General features: G+C 41.7%; 1 protein-coding gene across 1 annotated transcript in view; it reads left to right on the top strand.

Annotated features, from left to right (window-relative positions):
- Positions 1–2463, top strand: part of NUFIP1 (nuclear FMR1 interacting protein 1) — a 32629-nt gene extending 30166 nt beyond the window's left edge. Inside the window, exons 9-10 of the mRNA XM_040267216.1 lie at positions 633–865; positions 2167–2463. Coding sequence (XP_040123150.1) covers positions 633–865; positions 2167–2283 — 350 coding nt within the window. The 3' untranslated portion in view covers positions 2284–2463. The remainder of the gene's footprint in view (positions 1–632; positions 866–2166) is intronic.
- The last annotated feature ends 15995 nt before the right edge of the window (positions 2464–18458 follow it).

The raw sequence follows: 18458 nt of genomic DNA, 5'->3' as shown, positions 1-18458 counted from the left end.
GAAAAATGAATATGATGCAGAGACACGAACAAACTGTTGGAAAAATGGTGCTAACAGGCTTGGTCAGTGTTGCCACAAGCCTTCAACTTGTACAAAATGAGGTGTCTCTGAAGACCATGAAATCAAAGCACAGTGAAGCGAGGTGTTCCTGTAATTTAAGAATTTTACAGCAGTATACTTAGATTTTCCTCTTCCCTTCCTTTGTGCTGTTCTCTCAGGTTTTAGTTCTGCAGATGCTAATAAACCCCACATACATTGTTGTTACGCATTTTTGCTTTCAGTTGTCAATTATCTTTACAGAATTTTTTCAAATGGAAAAGGTCGTTTGTATTTATCCACATATTGACTGTCTCTGGCCCTCTTCATTCCTTTGTGTAGATCCAAGTTTCCGTCTGGTATTACTTTCATAGGGATCATTTTCCATAGCTCTTTGCAGTAATCTCCTCAGTTATTGGCAGTTATAGTTCCTGATTTGAAAAATTTTATAATACACTGTACATGCTCAGTTTTAAGTAACTGTTAACGGCTGGGGAAGGAGATTATTGGGGGGGGGTGTTTTTTATTGGTTATTTTTGGAAGTTTTACCTGTTTTTTAATTTGTTACTTTTGTGTTTATTTTTCATCACATGTAGAAGCTCCCATCAAGACTGAAGCAGACATTCTGGCAGAAGACCAGGTTCTTCATAGCAGTACTGCTAAGAAACCAAGTCAAGATGTTAGAGCAACTGTTAGAAACTCCTCAGAAGCCAAGTGTGAGAGCCAAAAGAGAAGTTTTAAAAACACAAATCCTAAGAGGAGAAAAAATGATCTCAACTATCGAACATTATTTGAACCAAGAACACACCATCCATATCTCCTGGAAATGGTAAGTGGTCTTCGTGTTCTTGTGTCCTGAGAATAGAGCTACTGGGCTTGTGTGTGTGTGTGTTTTAAGGTTACCAGAGACATATGCTCCTTGAAGAGTTACCTATGTATCTTAGTTCTGAAACTGCCTTTGGAATATAGCTGATACTCAGTAAGTGTGGGATAATTAAAATTTTCAGAACTGCTTAAAATAAAAGAACCTAGGCTTAGGTAGTTGGTAGAGTATATCGAAGTGTACTGACCTTTTTAAAATTTTCATTGAAAGCACAACTAAATACAGTGCAGGCTAAAAGGAGAAAAAGGGTTTTGTGTGTTTATTTTGTGCGTTGTTGACTTTATTCTCAGTGTGATATGCTCAAAGCTTACGATTTTCTTTAAATTATAAAGAAACAGTGCCTCTTTTGATTCTGGGTAATGGACATGAAGCTGTTCAAATATCTAAGACTTTCATATCTAAGAGTGATGGAAATACCCTGAAATTTCTAGTGGAGTCGTAAGCCTACCTGGTGATGTTCTGTGCAAAGTCAAGTTTTTGCCCGGTTAGGGAGGTTCCTGTGCTGCAGCTCAAGTGTTCTGTGACTACAGACCATGGCATGTTACATGCAGACACAGTTGCTTCTCAATAAAATTGATCTGAAATGTACTCTCTGTTTCGTAAATTTGGGTGCTATGTAAAGGAAACTGCATTTTTAAAATGTTTTCCTTGTAGGTGGTATATTAAATCATCTGTTTACTGAAAGTTCCTCTGTGGGTGTTTCTGAACTACACTGACATCAGAAATAAAATGAGTAGTTAACATTATTCTTTTTGGCGAATCACATGTGATTCCTTGGCTATGTATTCTAGATACCAGGGATTTTCAGCTTTCTTTCAATTACAGTGAGCACAAAAGTGGGAAGTCCTAAAAGACCAGGAATGTTGGGGTTATTTACTGCTGGTTTCATTATTACTATAGTTACTATAGCTCCACACCAGTTTCTTTACTGTTTATAGACTTGGGTTTGGGAGGATCCTGTTTAACATGGTTTTTAGATGTAAAGAATTGTAAGCTTCTAAACCCAATTTTCCTGTCCCTTCCTTGATACTCCTGGAGAGGACCTAGAATACTAGTGTTTAAGTCTCGATAGTTTTGGTTAAAAGGAGATATTCTTACGTTGTTTTTTAGTGAAATAATTAGTAAATATAATACAAATCTCTATTATTCTGTGTTCTTCATATAGAGAAGATACATAAAATATCTTAGATGGTGTTTCTTGGATGTATTTTATTTAAAAGCTAATCTTTTTATTTATTATTTTCTAGCTGTTAGCTCCGGACATTCGACATGAAAGAAATGTGATTTTGCAGTGTGTTCGGTACATCATCAAAAAAGACTTTTTTGGACTTAATACTACTACTGTGAACACTAAAGATGAATAGGTATCCAGTCTGTAGCACACATGTCTGAAGCATGTAAGATGGTAACAACCTCAAGTTTGTGGGTGAAAAAATTCTTCATTTTTCAACTGGATTAGTAATTAAATTGTAAGCCTCATGGGCTATTATGTAGGATTTTCAAGTCTTTGACATTATATAAATAAATACCTAATTGATTTTTAAGACTGTCTGTATTGTTGGGATCATATGTAATATTTGCTGGCAGGATTCTACTTTGTATTTATTGCTATTGTATAAGGAAGTCTGCTCTTGGGCCAGATAAGAATTGAAGATGCTGATTTAGTGGTAAGGAAAAAAACTTAAAAATTTTTTTAATTCAGCTGAGGAGTACTATAGGTGGGGGAGAGAAATACAGTCATTTTGTTTTTAATAAATGAGAGGAAGAGTTGTTCTTTAACCCCTGCAAAAGGAGGGTATTTTAAAATAAACCAGAGCGAATTAATACGATGAGAACATCTTGAAATTTAAATTTCTACTGTTTATTTCAAAGGACATGTTGACATTCACCTATTGGCAGCTCAGGTATTGATCATTTGAAATATTACAGATATTCTGTTTATGTTCCAGTTCAGTAGAAGTGCTTCTTTTTGGTATGGTTCAGAATTGGACGTTTTAAAAATTTTTTCCTGTGAAAAAGTATGTAAAGTATAGTACTTGAAGAGGTTCAGTTAATTTTTTACGGCATAAACAGTAATTTGTGAAATATTACATGAGTTTTAAAGAATTAAAATTTGCTTATAAAGGTAATAATTGAACCTTTAAAATATGTTTTAAATAAATAACAGCTACTAAGGTCTTTTTATCTCCTGTAATGCTAGAGGTTCTGGTCTTTTATATTCTAGTCATTTGTGCTAGCTAATGCTAGAGCTCTACTCTTTTTTTTTTTAATGTATTTATTTTTAATTGAAGAATAATTCCTTCACAATATTGTGTTGGTTTCTGCCCTATTATCAACATGAATTAGTCACAGGTATACATACGTCCCCTCTTTCCTAAGCCTCGCTCCCTGCTCCCACCCCATCGCGCCCCTCTGAGTTGTTACAGAGCCCGGGTTTGAGTTCCCCGAGTCATACAGCAAATCCCCACTGGCTCTCTGTTTCACAGTGGCCGCATGTGTGTTCCCATGCTCCTCTCTCCGTCCGTCCCAACCTCTCCTCCTCCTCTGCCACCCGGGTCCGTGTCTCTCCGCTATGTCTGCGTCTCCACTGCTGCCCTGCAAGCAGGCCCATCAGTGCCACCTTTCTAGATTCCATACGTATGCATTAATACATGATATTTGTTTTTCTCTTAATGACTTATTTCCCTCTGTATCATAAACTCTAGGTTCATCCATCTCATCAGAAGTGACTCACATGCATTTCTTAGAGCTCCTCTCTTGACATTCAGCCAAAGGAGCTAGATTTTTAAGTCTCTTGTAGTTGGAAAATTAATTTTATTTGACATCGTGATATTTGAAATCCACGAATCTTGACTTCAAGAAGTAGGGCAAGAGAGCTGATAGCAGCCCTCTGCCGCTTTTGCTCCTCTACATCTGTAAGACCTCATCCCAAATCCTGGGACATCTGGTACATAACACTGTAACATCACAGACCTGAGATTAACAGTCATACTGAGGTCAATGTTTCCCAACCTGGTAACAATCATACAGACCTTTTTAATCTGTTTTACTCTCTTCCTCCAGAGAGCCCCATATTTTGGAAAATTAGCAACCAGTTCACTCATTAATTCAGTTCATATAATACTTTAATGGAGTAAAAGAAAAATGAATAGAACCTTGCATTATTCAAAGATGTGACTCTTAACCCAGTTCATCTCAACAGGACAGAGAAGTAACCAGTATTACAAACTGATTTGATATTCAAATTGTGACTAGTCTGCAGTTTTACCTCAGGTTAGCGTGTGATTTCTGTAGGTTTCAAATATATAAATGAATTCACAGACTCCTAGTCTATGTTCAAAGGACCAGCATGTCTCCAGGGCCTTTGATAATCACTGCTCTAAGGTATATTGTGCAAAGTTTTATTTTCAATCTTTCTTGTTTTCTAATAAATGTAGTAAAGACTGAAAATGCCCCACGGAGTACTGCCCTGGCTGTGTCCAACAGTGTTAAGCTGTGGTGACTGTTGTTTGTTTCTAGGGGGTAATTTCAGATTCAGTTCACTTTATATTTAACCCAGGAATTGCTTGAGTATGTTTACAATTCCCAAGCAGGTAGGGTGTAACCTGCATGGTTTCTGCTTTATGGAATGCATGCACTGAGTTTTGAGGGGAGAAGGGTGCTGCCATGCCTGTTCTTTTTTGGATTTACCTTGTTAATTGTCAGACCTTCTACATTCTTGATGTCCATTTAATGAATTGATTTCAGAGATGTGAAAGTATTATGTGACTCTTGGTGAGTTGTTCCTTTTACAACTATGAGATATTCTTTTTTGTCCTTAATACTTTCTGCATTGGCTTCTAGTTTCAAAACAGGCTTAGGAGAGTTCAATCTAAGAGTCTCTGGGAAATTTAATCCATTCATATTAATTGAAACAGTTGAAATGTTTGGACTGTTCCTGCCATTGTATTTTGTATTTTCTGAATATTGTGCTTGTTTTTATTTCACCATTATATTGGCTTGGTTGTTGTTTTTTGTCCTAGTGCTTTGAAATTAATTCAACATATTGCTGTTTCTTTAAGGGTTACCTTTTTTCTCTATACTTATTAATCAGTAGCCATATTTTCCACTCACCTCCTAATTAGGTCAGTTACCTTAGCATTCTTTCACTTCCTCACCTGGATCCTCTTCTCCTGGTGCAATCATATGAGTTTTTTTAGATTCATCTTTATTATCTTTGTGAGTTTGTGTTTGTGTCTTGACATTATGTATCATTACTTAGAAAACTATTAGTTCACTGTTTCCTTCTCACTGCTTTTCCCTTTATCCCAGGGTTAGTTGTTTTGGTGTATTGCAGCATATCATCAAGTAATTAAATGTTGAATCCTCATTTCAATTAAAAAAAACTAGGGTATTAGGTTCAAAATTGAACACGTGATCACTAGTATCCAGTATTGCTTCTTAAAAGGCAGACAGCAGTCCAATTCTATCTTTATTAGCAAAAACTTACTTTTCACCTTCATGAAAAACCTTGGGTTTTCTTTTTATGCTTAGAGTCCTAAAATTTCACCAATAATGCCCAGGTATGTGGGATATAATATAGGTCATTCATTCTGCTTACCTGATGGTCCTTTCATGCTGAAGAATTGTACCATTCTTGGACTAAGGACAATTTCTGAAATGATTTATTTTCTTTCCATTTTTTCTTTTGTTTTTCTGGACTTACCAAGTGAATATGGAACTTCGTGACCTGATCCTTTCACTGGACTTACATAATTTGTCTTGGTCTTTTTGCTCTATTCTGAAAGATTTCTCCAGATGTTATCTTCCAAGGACTTGCTCTGTAATCCAGTGGTTAAGACTCCGAGCTTCTACCGCAGGGGTGAGGGTTCATTCATTCCCTGGTCAGGGAACTGAGAATCCTGCATGCTCTGCGTGGTGCAGCCCACCCCCACCCCCAAAAATGTTATCTTCCAAATCACTAATTCCCTTTTCAGGGAATTCCCAATTCATTTTTTTGAATTGAAATGAGGATTCAACATTTAATTACTTGATGATATGCTGCGATATGCTACAATCATTTAGCTTTTCTATTTAGTTTTTAATATTTAGTAATTGTTTTCAAATATTCAAGATTGCTTTCTTATTCTAATTGCTTTTTTCATAGGTGTAGTACCCTTATATTTCTAAGGATACCAGTGAGAATTTTCACATTATTTTCTATTCCTTGAATTATTTGCTTCCCCATTGATTGTCAGTTGTTCTGTTTGTTCAGTTTACTGAACAATTATCTTACTGCTAATTGTTGAAAGAATCACTTTTACATATGAAAGAGATTTTCTTGATTAATGGGTTGGCACGGATTTTTCCCAGATTTGTATAAAGCATTCTTTGCTCCAAAAGATGTTTACCTTGACTGAGAAAAGGAAGCTTTTTGTTCACACAGATTTTTTAGAATTGAGGGGGAGTGGGCAAAAAAATCTAGGCTCTTGGCGTCACTCCCATCTCTTTGCCAAAATACCAAGAGTTTTAATCTGAGGATGGAGCTTTTCTCCGGGGCAGAACTCTTATCTGCCACTCCCACCAACCGCTTGGTTTTGGAGCTGGGCAGGTTTAGGACTTAACTAATGCAGCTGCTAAGTCACTTCAGTCGTGTCTGACTCTGTGCGACCCCATAGACAGCAGCCCACCAGGCTCCTCCGTCCCTGGGATTCTCCAGGCCAGAACACTGGAGTGGGTTGCCATTTCCTTCTCCAGTGCATGAAAGTGAAAAGTGAAAGTGAAGTCACTCAGTCGTGTCCGACTCTTGGCGACCCCATGGACTGCAGCCTACCAGGCTCCTCCTTCCATGGGATTTTCCAGGCAAGAGTGCTGGAGTGGGGTGCCATTGCCTTCTCCAAACTAATGCAGCTAGTCCCTGGCTTTCTGTCACCTGTTGACTCGGCCCCAGCCATCTCATCCTCTGTCGTCCCCTTTTCCTCCTGCCCCCAATCCCTCCCAGCATCAGGGTCTTTTCCAGTGAGGCTACTCTTCACATGAGGTGGCCAAAGTACTGGAGTTTCAGCCTCAGCATCAGTCCTTCCAGTGAACACCCAGGAGTGGTCTCCTTTAGGATGGACTGGTTGGATCTCCTTGCAGTCCAAGGGACTCGCAAGAGTCTTCTCCAACACCACAGTTCAAAAGCATCAATTCTTTGGCGCTCAGCTTTTTTCACAGTCCACCTCTCACATCCATACATGACCACTGGAAAAACCATAGCTTTGACTAGACGGACCTTTGTTGGCAAAGTAATATATCTCTGCTTTTTAATATGCTATCAAGGTTGGTCATAACTTTCCTTCCACGTTTCCTGGTCAGCTTTATAATGGTTCTCAAACTTTGGTTCATCAGAATCACTTGGGGGGCTCGTTAAAACCAGATTGCAGGGCTCTGCCCCCAAAGGTTATAATTAAGAAGAGTTGGGATGTGGCCTGAGAATTTGCACTTATGGCAGGTTTCAGGTAGTGCTGGCGAGTTTTTTTTTTTGGCGGGGGGTGCATTTTGAGAACCACGTTGAGGAACTTAGGAATTTCTCAAGCCACTGGTTTCCTGATGCCATCCTTTATCTTGTATTTCTTCCCTGTTGTAAATATTCAATTGTTTTTAAAAATGATCATTTCAAGGAATTTGGAGCATAGGGAGAGAGTAGTCGATTGTTTTAATAAAGACTTTTAACTGAATCTCTTTTTTCATTATACTCTGCAGTTTTTTTGGGTATCTTTATTTTTTTCTCTCTCCTTTTTGTTGCCTTTTTTTTTTTTTTTTTTAAAGTAATTTTTACTTGCCACACCATATGGCGCGTGGGATCTTAGTTCCTGGACTAAGGATCAAACCCTCACCCTCTGCATTGGAAGCATGGAGTTTTAACCATGAAACAGCCAGGGAAGTCCCTGTGGCTTTTTTAAAAAGCATTTTCTTTTGGAAAATTTCAAGCACACGTAAAAGTATGTGACGTATAGAAAGAAAGTGATGTGGTGACGCCCTTCTTCCCACCCATCCTGCAGCTTCAGCACTTCATCTGTCCGTGGCCGGTCATGTTCAGTTACCTTTAGCCTCGCCAGCCCACCTTACCTCACCCCACCCCACTGGAGGCTATTTTGAAGCTTATGCTCAAGAATCTTAATATTTGATCCCTGTATATTTTAGTATACATCTCTAGAAGATAGGGACTTGAAAAAATAAAAAAACCAAACTATCATTTATAAATTAACGCCTTAATATCATCAACCATACAATCAGATAAGCTTCTAAAACTTTTTATGATAACATAGTTGAGATCATCCTGTATATTTCATATTGTGCCTCATTTTGTGTATGAGAAGTGGAAAACTATATTTTGGATGTATTTAAAAGCTCAACCTATTTCTTGTATTTACTAACACCTTCCTCTTTTCCATTACAAAATGAGAGTTAAATTCTGAGGAGGACAGTATGTTTGAATTTAAGTGTGAAGATGGTGGTGCTCTGTGGAGCTCTTCCTCACTGCTGGGTGCTAGGGTCAGTGAGTCCTCAGGGAGAGAGGAGGCAAGACCCCCACTGATGGACAGGCCAGGGCAGTCTTCTGAGGGTTTTCTAACTTCCACAGCCCACACTTTGAATTAGCATTTGAAAATTGCCTTATTCACTTCCTTCGTCCGGTGACTGCCTGATGTATAAGGCTGGAATGGACTGAGAGGTCGCCAGAAGAGAAGCCACTTCCTCTGATGGAAGCTGAGCTCTGGAGGGCAGACTTGCTCCCCATCAGTCTCTTGTTAGCAGACCTGGACGCAGCTTGGGAGTGACCTAGCAAACGAAGGATTCTTTCTCAAAATTGGAAGAGGGGAAAATCAGGAAGTATGATTAAGTGGAGTAATAAAGAAGACAGATACTCTGATGTACAGACAACAGACCCCGACTCGAAGTTGTGTTCTTTAGAGCTGTAGGCCTAGAGACGGTGCCCTGCGGTGCAGTGTGCCCTGTGAGACACGCACTGGTGTGGCTAATGTTTGGAACACTTGCTGGGTCTTCTCATAAAGAGAAAGTGGCACTTCCCTGGTGGTATCCTGGATACAAATCTGCCTCCCAATGCAGGGGACACGGGTTCTCTGGTCTGGCAAGACCCCATCTGCCACAGAGTAACTAAGCCCCTGCGCCCCAACTACTGAGCCTGTGCTCTCGAGCCTGGGAGCCACAACTGCTGAGCCTGTGTGTTGCAACTACTCAAGCCCAATCGCCTAGAGCTTGTCCTCTGCCACAAGAGAAGCCACCACAATGAGAAACCTCCACACCACAAGTAGAGAGTTGGTCCCACTCCTCGCAACTAGAGAATGCCTACACAGCAACGAAGACCCAGCACAGCCAGAAATAAATTAATAATAATAAAAAAAGCAAGTCTCTTCTATTGGTCCTGTGTACCCGGCTGACTTACATAAGTCTGTACAAATCCTGGAAAAACTAAGACCTCTTCACTTCAGGATCTTTCACCCCTTGTATGAAGGTTTCCACATTCCAGTTTCTGGCAACTTGATTTCTGGTTATTAGGAGGGAATACCATCTTAGTATTTGCAGTTTAGTATCCTCATGTTTTTCTGCTTATTTTTGTGGTTTAATTTGTAAAGCCAAACTACAGGCTTTCTTTGAATTAATATCTTCAAAGGCACAGTTATTTAATCATGGCTCCCTTTTTTTTCCTTCCTATGCACTTTTCTCCAATTTCTTAAAACTACTGAAATTTCTTCCTTGTTTTGGGGGGGTTTCTTTGGCTGCATGGCATGCAGGATCTTAGTTCCCTGACCAGGGATCAAACCTGCACCCCTTGCAGTGGAAGCATGGAGTCTTAACCACTGGACTAGGGAAGTCCCACTTCCTTGTTTTATTGGAATGATACCAGCAGCCACTTCACAAATTCTGGTTTTACACAATCAAAGATTGCTCTCCCTAACCACTAAACTATCTGAAGATAACCAATAATTGAGGCCTTTTTTTTTTACGTTACAGTGACCACTCATTTTTTTGTCCCTTTTCACTGACCTTATATCTTATATAAGGCCATAGCCTTATATCTTGAGGGAGGTAAGCCACCTCATGCAAAGAGTTGACTCATTGGAAAAGACCCTGCTGCTGGGAGGGATTAGCGGGCAGGAGGAGGAGGAGACGACAGAGGATGAGATGGCTGGATGGCATCACGGACTCAATGGACATGAGTTTGGGTGAACTCCGGGAGATGGTGATGGACAGGGAGGCCTGGTGTGCTTCGATTTATGGGGTCACAAAGAGACACGACTGAGTGACTGAACTGAACTGAACTGAAGTCATATATCATTATCTTGTTTGAGAGTTTCTGAGACATGTAAAATTACCTACAATAGACCAGTCAATGTTATTGGCAGATGAACTGCATAAAATCCCAGGATATGGAAGAATTTTAAGACAGGAAAATTCTTAAAAATTCTGTTGCTTGAAAATAAATCTAGGATTACATTTATGGTTTCAACTCTGGAAATATTTTCTAGTTTTTGTTTTTATACATTGTCTCAATTCTTCCCATATTTATTTGTATGTTTATTTAAAACACTGCCAGATCACTGTGATAGAAATCTATTTCTTTGCAGAAGCAGGAAAAAGAAAAAAACTGATTTAGATGCATATTTGTGTTACAAGGCTGGGCACTTTTCATTTGAATATTTTGGAATGCTGGGGACATCTTCAAGAAATAGTTTTTTGACCGAAACTAAGATAACAATGTTTGAATTTGGTAAGCGCCTATTAGATCTCATGTGGTTTTTGATGGGTATGATGATGAGACTGAGACAAGGAGACATTCATCAAAACGCATCAAAAGAAGAACTCTGAAAGGTACTGTTGTAAAATCAAAGAGCTGAGAAGATAGAAGATACGAATCAAATTACATACTGAGTTTGGCTTGTAGAGTTTGTGGTACTTACTGCTCTTAATCACCTAGCAAGGAGAAGTGGCATATGAAGATTAATTGCTCACCATGTCAGACGCGGAATTACTTTGATGTCGACCAGTGACTCCCACATCAGGCTGGTTACCTGAATACAGGTTCCAACCCTGAGATTCTGGGTTTTGTAGATACGGGAATGTAGCCCAGGAATATTTTAACAAGTTCCTCAGGTGATTGGCCAGGTTTGAAGACATCTCATGCAGGCCATTCTGTGTTTTAGAAGCTCCTGCAGGATGTCTTGCTTGTTCCAACACAGATTGCTGGGTCCACCTCCTGAGTTTCTGACTCACAGGTCTTTGGTGGGTCCTGTGTGTATGTTAGTCACTCAGTCATGTCCGACTCTTTGCAACCCCATGGACTGTAGCCTGCCAGGCTCCTTTGTCCATGGGATTCTGCAGGCAAGAATACTGGAGTGGGTTTCCATTCCCTTCTCCAAGGGATATTACCAACCTGAGGGTCAAACTGGGGTCTCCCTCATTGCAGGCAGTTTCTTTACCATCTGAGCCACCAGGAAAACCCATTGGTGGGTTCTGAGGATTTGCAATTCTATTAAGTTCCCAGGAGCTGCTGCTGCTAGTGGCCCGGGACCACAGTTTGAGTACCACTGACACAGACTACTCTCCAAGACTCCCCAGTCTCTGACTGGTCAAACTCAACAACAAAACAACAAGTTGAGAGTTCTATGGCAAGGTTCTCAGTTCGTGTTCTACTCGGTCATTTTTACCCTTTGGTCTGAGCATTAACTGATGAACCTCTGTCTCTACAAAAAATTTTGTGGTTTTTGTTTGGTTTTTGGCCAGGCTGTGGAATCTTAGTTCCCCAACCAGGGATCGAACCCACGCCCCCCGCAGTGGAAGCGCAGAGTCATAACCACTGAACTGCCAGGGAACTCCCTCTATGGAAAGTTCTGAGTGGAAAGAAGGTGATGTTTGTTGGCTAGGATGGCTTGGTAGTAGAATGGAATGTGTAGCTCTGGGCTAAATTCCCCATTTTTGACCTTGGTTTTATTGTGACCTTGGGCAGGTCACCTGATCTCTCTGCTCTCCAGGCATGCTTCCTCCTGCCAGGAGGCCTTTACTCCCCTCCATGCCTGGAAAGTTCTTCCCTTTCTTCTAACATCTTATTGCTTGCTTTGACTTGGATCTCTGCTCAGCCCTCACTTCCTCAGGAAAGCCTTCCCTGACCTCCCCAAGTAGGTCAAGTCCTCCCTTTTCACATACTCACACCATGTACCTGCCTTTCTCAGCATTGCCAAAGTTGTGGTTTTATATTTACTTGTGTGATTGTTTGATTTGTATCTCTCCACTAGACTGTAAGCTCTGGGACTTACACTGTAAAAATTAAAAAAAAAAAATCCATTTGTGTTTCCTATTGTGTCCCAGCTGCAAACACTGTGTGTGGTGTGTAGGAGTTGACAATGAATGACAATGAATGTGGTTACAGTATACAGAGAGGCAAAGGCCAGGTGGGCATTTCAAAATGGGCTGCATTCCTGCCTTGGGTTTCTGGAAGACACCCTGTTATAACAAATTATTTATTTTGCACACTGTACTCGGTTTCTGATATTTGCCAGAGTCATGACGGTACAACTGCCGTTTATCAAACGCTTCCTGTATATGTCAGGCATCAGCTATGATCTCACACTTGACATTGATCTAGGAGGGCAAGAATCTTAGTCTATTAGTATCTAGGGCATTACTTTCCTCTAAGGAAATGGCAACCCACTCCAATATTCTTGCCTGGAGACTCCCATGGACCAAGGAGCCTGGAGGGCTACAGTCTGTGGGGTCACAAAAAGAGTTGGACACGACTGAGCGACTAAACAAGATTCTAAAAGCCAAGGTGTACTGTAAAGATATCTACAGATAGAAGATAGATTTCCTTAGCTCTATCTTAAGGAAAAACAGCAGAAAGCAGTTTCATGCTCAAACTAAATCTCTAGGGTGGTCTTTGAGGATGAGAGGTTTCCAGCTGCAGTAGATCCTCCTTGTCCACTCTCTGTGGGTTCGGTTACCTGCGGTCAACTGCAGTCCAAAAATATTAAGTGAAGATTCCAGAAATAAACAGTTCATATGTTTTAAGTTGTGCACTACTCTGAGCAGCATGAAGTCCCACACCGTCCTGCTCTGTCCTGCCCAGGACAGGAGCCTCACATCATCACAAGAAGAAGGAGGGCAAGTACAGTACAATACGATACTGTGAGAGAGAAGCCAAGTTCATGTAACCTTTGTTACAGTATGTTGTCAAGATAGTTATAGTTTATTATTTATTGATGCTAATCTCTTACTATCCCTAATTCATAAATTAAACTTTATTGTGGGTATGTGTATATAGGAAAAAACATAGTATTTATAAGGTTGGGCACTATCCAAGCTTTCTGGTGTCTACTGGGGATCTTGGAACATAACCCCCAGGGATAAGTGAGGGCTACTTTACTTACAAATAATGACTGTCGTCTCTATATAGTTAAATCATATAATGGGTAACATTTGGACAGTGCGATCACTTTCTAGCGACAGGATGGTTTAGTTACTGGTCCGAAAAGACTAACATTTATATATTAAAATTACTTCCATGTCAATGAGAAATGGGATTGATATCCTGTAATTTAGAAAATGTAATTTAGAAGCTGAAACTCCAGTATTTTGGTCATCTGATGTGACCAGCTGACTCACTGGAAAAGTCCCTGACGCTGGGAAAAATAGAGGGCAGGACAAGAGGGCATCAGAGGACAAGATGGCTGGATGGCATCACCAATGCAGTGGACATGAACTTGGGCAAACTTCGGGAGATGGTGAGGGACAGGGAGGCCTGGCGTGCTGCAGTCCATGAGGTTGCAAAGAGTCAGACATGATTGGGCAACTGAATAGCAACAACTTAGAAAAATCTAGATTGAGATGGCCTAATGGCACTAAATAAGAAAGGGGAACCCTGGTCCAAAGACTCGACTAGTCTAGGTCCTGATAGATCACTGGTGTGGAAATGTAAGCAGTTCAGTTACCCAGCTGACTGTCCTTGCTCTGTGCTCACATGCAAGCTTCAGTAAATGTTGGGAGACCGCTCTCCTAGGACCTCTTGTGTTTCCTTTCCAACAACCAGCCTTGAAAAGAGATGTCTCTCTAAAGCATGGGGCAGACGTGCTTACTGCACATTATTAAAATATCTAGGTTCCCTAAACTCAGGGTCCCTCTGACTCAACCCACTGCTTGTACAGGTGTTGCCTGCCCTGCTGTCAGTGCCTCGTGAGAACTGAGGCTTGAAAAAATAATGGGAATGCTGACACTTGGTTGTACTGTTGCCCTGAGCAGAAAGCCCTTTCTCTCCAATCCAGGAGTTTGAGGGCTTCCGGCATCCATGAAACCTGGCCAGGCTAACTTGTGGTCATGCTGGCTCAGATGTCCTTTTCCCCATGGAAGTGATAAAAGGGACTGATTTGCTTTTGTTTTCTGACGTAGTTCTGATTCTTTCAAGCTGAGGGCCAGTCCCTGGCCTTGAAGGAGCACGAATTAACAGAGATAAATAAGGACCTCTTGGAAGATAGCAACCAGCATTTGTGTTCTTAAAGAAATGTTGACATGAAATCAGACTGAATGAGTTCCTTTATTGGACTTGTATCAGAGTCCATCAGGCTTTCCAGGTGGCACAGTGGTAAAGAATGTGCCTGCCAGGGCAAGAGATACAAGAAATATGGGTTTGATCCCTAGTTCTGGAAGATCCCCTGGAGTAGGAGATGGTGACCTACTCCAGTATTCTTGCCTGGAAAGTTCCACAGACAGAGGAGCCTGGTGGGCTACAGTCCATGGGGCCACAGAGAGTTGGACACGGCGGAAGTGGCAGCACACACAGAGTCCATCAGGAGACAGAAACCACAGCAGGTATTTTCGTAGTGAAAGTGAGAAAGAAAGTGAAGTCGCTCAGTCCTGTCTGACTCTTTGCAACCCTGTGGATTGTAGCCTACCAGGCTCCTCTGTCCGTGAGATTTCCCAGGCAAGGATGGGTAGCCATTCTACTGGAGTGGGGTGCCATTCCCTTCTCCAGGGGACCTTCATGACCCAGGGATCGAACCCGGGTCTCCCGCATTGCAGGCAGATGCTTTACCATCTGACCTTTAGTAATAAACTTAACATTAAAAAAAAAAAATGGTTAGCCAGGTATCAGGAAAGAAAAAAGGCAAAGACAGGACATAGGTGCCATAGAGGTAAGAATTATAGGAAATAGCGATCATCCCTAGTGTTGGGTTAATACGAGGAAGAGGCTGGGATTTTTGAAACCTAGAAGCTTGGTGCTGTGCCCTGACTGAGACCTCTGGGCTGGAGGAGATCCTGCTTTGTTGGTCCTGCTTCTTCAAAAGCTTAAATGGGAGACTGTGGAGCTGGCACTCCCACCTCTGCTGAGGGCATGCTGGCCAATCAGTGCTGGTGTCTCTGAGCAGGGAGGGGAGGTGGTGGTGTGTTGGTTCTGGAAATGTTGGAGGCAACTGCTGCTACTGAAACCAGCAGTTGCTGCTAGGATGAATTACAGTATGGTCGTGGGGCTTACCTGGTCGCTCAGATGGTAGAGAATCTGCCTGCAATGTGGGGGACCCAGGTTCCACCCCTGGGTTGGGACGATCCCCTGGAGAAGGGAATGGCAACCCACTCCAGTAGAATGGCTACCCATCCTTGCCTGGGAAACCCCATGGACAGAGGAGCCTGGTGGGCTACAGTCCATGGGGTTGAGAGAGTGGGACACGACTGAGCAACTAACACTTTCACTTCTTCCATGGTCACCCTCAGAAACTGGAAGCAGCTCCCCAGTCTCCCTCTAGCGCCCCCTATTGGCAGAGCCAAGCAGGGAGCCTGCTGGAGAGGGCAGCATGGCTCCGGAGTGATGCCCCAGCATCAGAGTGGTTTTGTTGTTCAGTCGCTCAGTGGTGTCCAGCTCCGCAACCCCATGGACTGCATCACACCAGGCTTCCCCGTCCTTCACCATCTCCTGGAGCTTGTTCAAACTGATGTCCGTTGAGTCATTGATGCCAACCAACAGTTCTCATCCTCTGTTGTCCCTTTTTCCTCCTGCCTTCAGTCTTTCCTAGCATCAGGGTCTTTTCTAATGAGTCAGCTCTTTGCATCAGGTGGCCAAAGTATTGGAGCTTCAGCATCAATCTTCCAATGAATATTCAGGATTGATTTCCTTTAGGATTGACTGGTTTGATCTTCTTGCAGTCCAAGGGGATTCTTGAGAGTCTTCTCCAACACCACAGTTCAAAAGCATCAATTCTTTGGCACTCAGCCTTCTTTATGGTCCAACTTTCACATCCATACATGACTACCAGGAAAACCATAGCTTTGATTATATGGACCTTTGTTAGCAAAGTAATGTCTCTGCTTTTTAATACACTGTCTAGGTTGGTCATAGCTTTTCTTCTAAGGAGCAAGCATCTTTTAATTTCGTGGCTGCAGTCACCATTTGCAGTGACTTTGGAGCCCAAGAAAATAAAGTCTGTCAGTTTCCATTGTTTCCCCATCTATTTGCCATAAAGTGATGGGACTGGATGCCATGATCTTAGTTTTTTGAATGTTGAGTTTTGAGCGGTGGAGAGAGAGAACTAGCACAGGGATGTAAAAGCCTGTTTGACTGGAGGTTAGGTGGTGGGAGGAGGGAACGATTCATTTCCTGGGGACAGCTGGGCAATTGCCTCAGGAGTCTCCAGCATTACCTTGAACTTAATATTTTTCTCTAGGTCAGGAAGGGAGCAGCCAAGGACAGCTGACTTGAAACTCCTGTATTATTACTTGGCAGCATGGGCCTATTTTGTGGGGTACATTAGATGGAGGAAGGAGGAAACATATTCAGATGATCCAAGGAGATAAACCCATTGCAACTTTATTAGATTACATACGGTTTTATGGCCTTTTCACAAAGCTTGTGTAAATTCCCATGTCTGACCCACACCCTGATAATGACCGATATCTTTTAAGATAGAACACCACAGATGTTTGATTATATCTCACCCTTAACTTGTGAGCCACATGAGTTCATTGTCTATGAGCTGATTTTATAACCTGTGAAGCATGATGTAAATGAGAGGTGGTTTTATTATTTGTATCCTTTCTGGTCCTTAACTGAGTTCCACAGAAGTGATGGATTTTTGTACCCAAGGGAGGATTTCAGAGGAGATAAAGAGAATCAAGAGCAAAGGCTCAGAATTTACAAAAGTAACAGAGCAGTTTTATACTTTTAAGATTTGGTGTTTACAAATTATGGCCCCCCCGACCGTTCTTTTAGAAGCCAGAATTTGGACCCAGGTAAGTTGGGTAAATATCTCAATAGAGAGCTCTAGTCCATGAATTGTCACTTTTAAAGTAGCAGTGACTGGGACTTCCACAGCGCTTCAGTGGTTATGAATCTGCACTTCTAGTTCAGGGGGCTCGGGTTGGATCCCTGATTGGGGAACTAAGAGCCCACCTGCTCTGCAGTGTGCCCCCCCCCAAAAAAAATCAAAAAATAAAATAAAAATAGAATAAAACAGCAGTGACTGACTTGGACCATGTATTTGGAAGTTTCCAATAATAGACTTTTTTTTTTTCAGAATCCATTTATATTAATTGAATGGAATTTATTTATAGTCTGGTACCATGAACTGGATAAAAGCTCATGCCATACCAATCTTTCATGGTGGATAACTAAGTTTTAAGGTGTTCCAGGAGTCAATCAAGATCTAGGTAAGGAGTACTGTTGTACGAGATGCTGTTACACCAGCCTTTATTATACTTAACCAGTGTATTTTGTTTGGATTGTGAATGTGGAAGGCTTATTTCATTCTAATCATTGCCATGTGACTTTTAGATTAGTAGTTATCATAAGTGAGAATTTAATTAATCAGTATCTGAATAAATAAATAAATAAATAAATAAATATAATAACTTTGGGTTTCCCAGATGGCGCTAGTGGTAAAGAACCCGCTGGCCAACGCAGGATATATAAAAGACACAGGTTCGATCCCTGAGTTGGGAAGATCTCCTGGAGGAGGGCATCGCAGCCCACTCCAGTATTCTTGCCTGGAGAATCCCATGGACAGAAGAGCCTGGCGGGCTACAGTTCACGGGGTCGCAAAGAGTTTGATACAACTGAAGTGACTTAGCACAGCACAGCAGAACTTGTAGTCAGTTGCTTTGCCCCTTGGGTGCTGGGTCGAAACCAAGACTATTTCCCTGGGATTGACTGATGGCTTGATTACTAAATGAATGAATGAATCAGGTAGGTGACCACTTAAACATTTGCTGAGTGTGGCTGATGTGGCAGGAAGGATACCACGCTGTGGAGGTATTTTTACCTGTCTGAGGGAGAGCTTCTTCTTGCCAGGCGCTGTGCCAAGAATCTGAGGAGACAACAGAGTGAGACCCAGACTGTGCCATCAGGAGCTTAACATCTGCCCTGGAGAGAGAGGCGGGGAAATTCATCCAGCCCACTGACTGATGGGGTGGGCCCACAGAACAAGACCTAACCCAGTTTTGGGGGTTCAAGGGTACTTGTCCTGAGTCCTAGCATGAGTAGGAGATACTAGACTTGGGGCGGAGGTGAAGGGCAGGGTTA

Source organism: Oryx dammah, unplaced genomic scaffold (assembly GCF_014754425.2).
Source record: "Oryx dammah isolate SB20612 unplaced genomic scaffold, SCBI_Odam_1.1 HiC_scaffold_24, whole genome shotgun sequence".
Classification (NCBI taxonomy): domain Eukaryota; kingdom Metazoa; phylum Chordata; class Mammalia; order Artiodactyla; family Bovidae; genus Oryx; species Oryx dammah.
The sequence above is the reverse complement of the archived record's forward strand: the minus strand, read 5'-3'. Positions and strand labels throughout refer to the sequence as shown.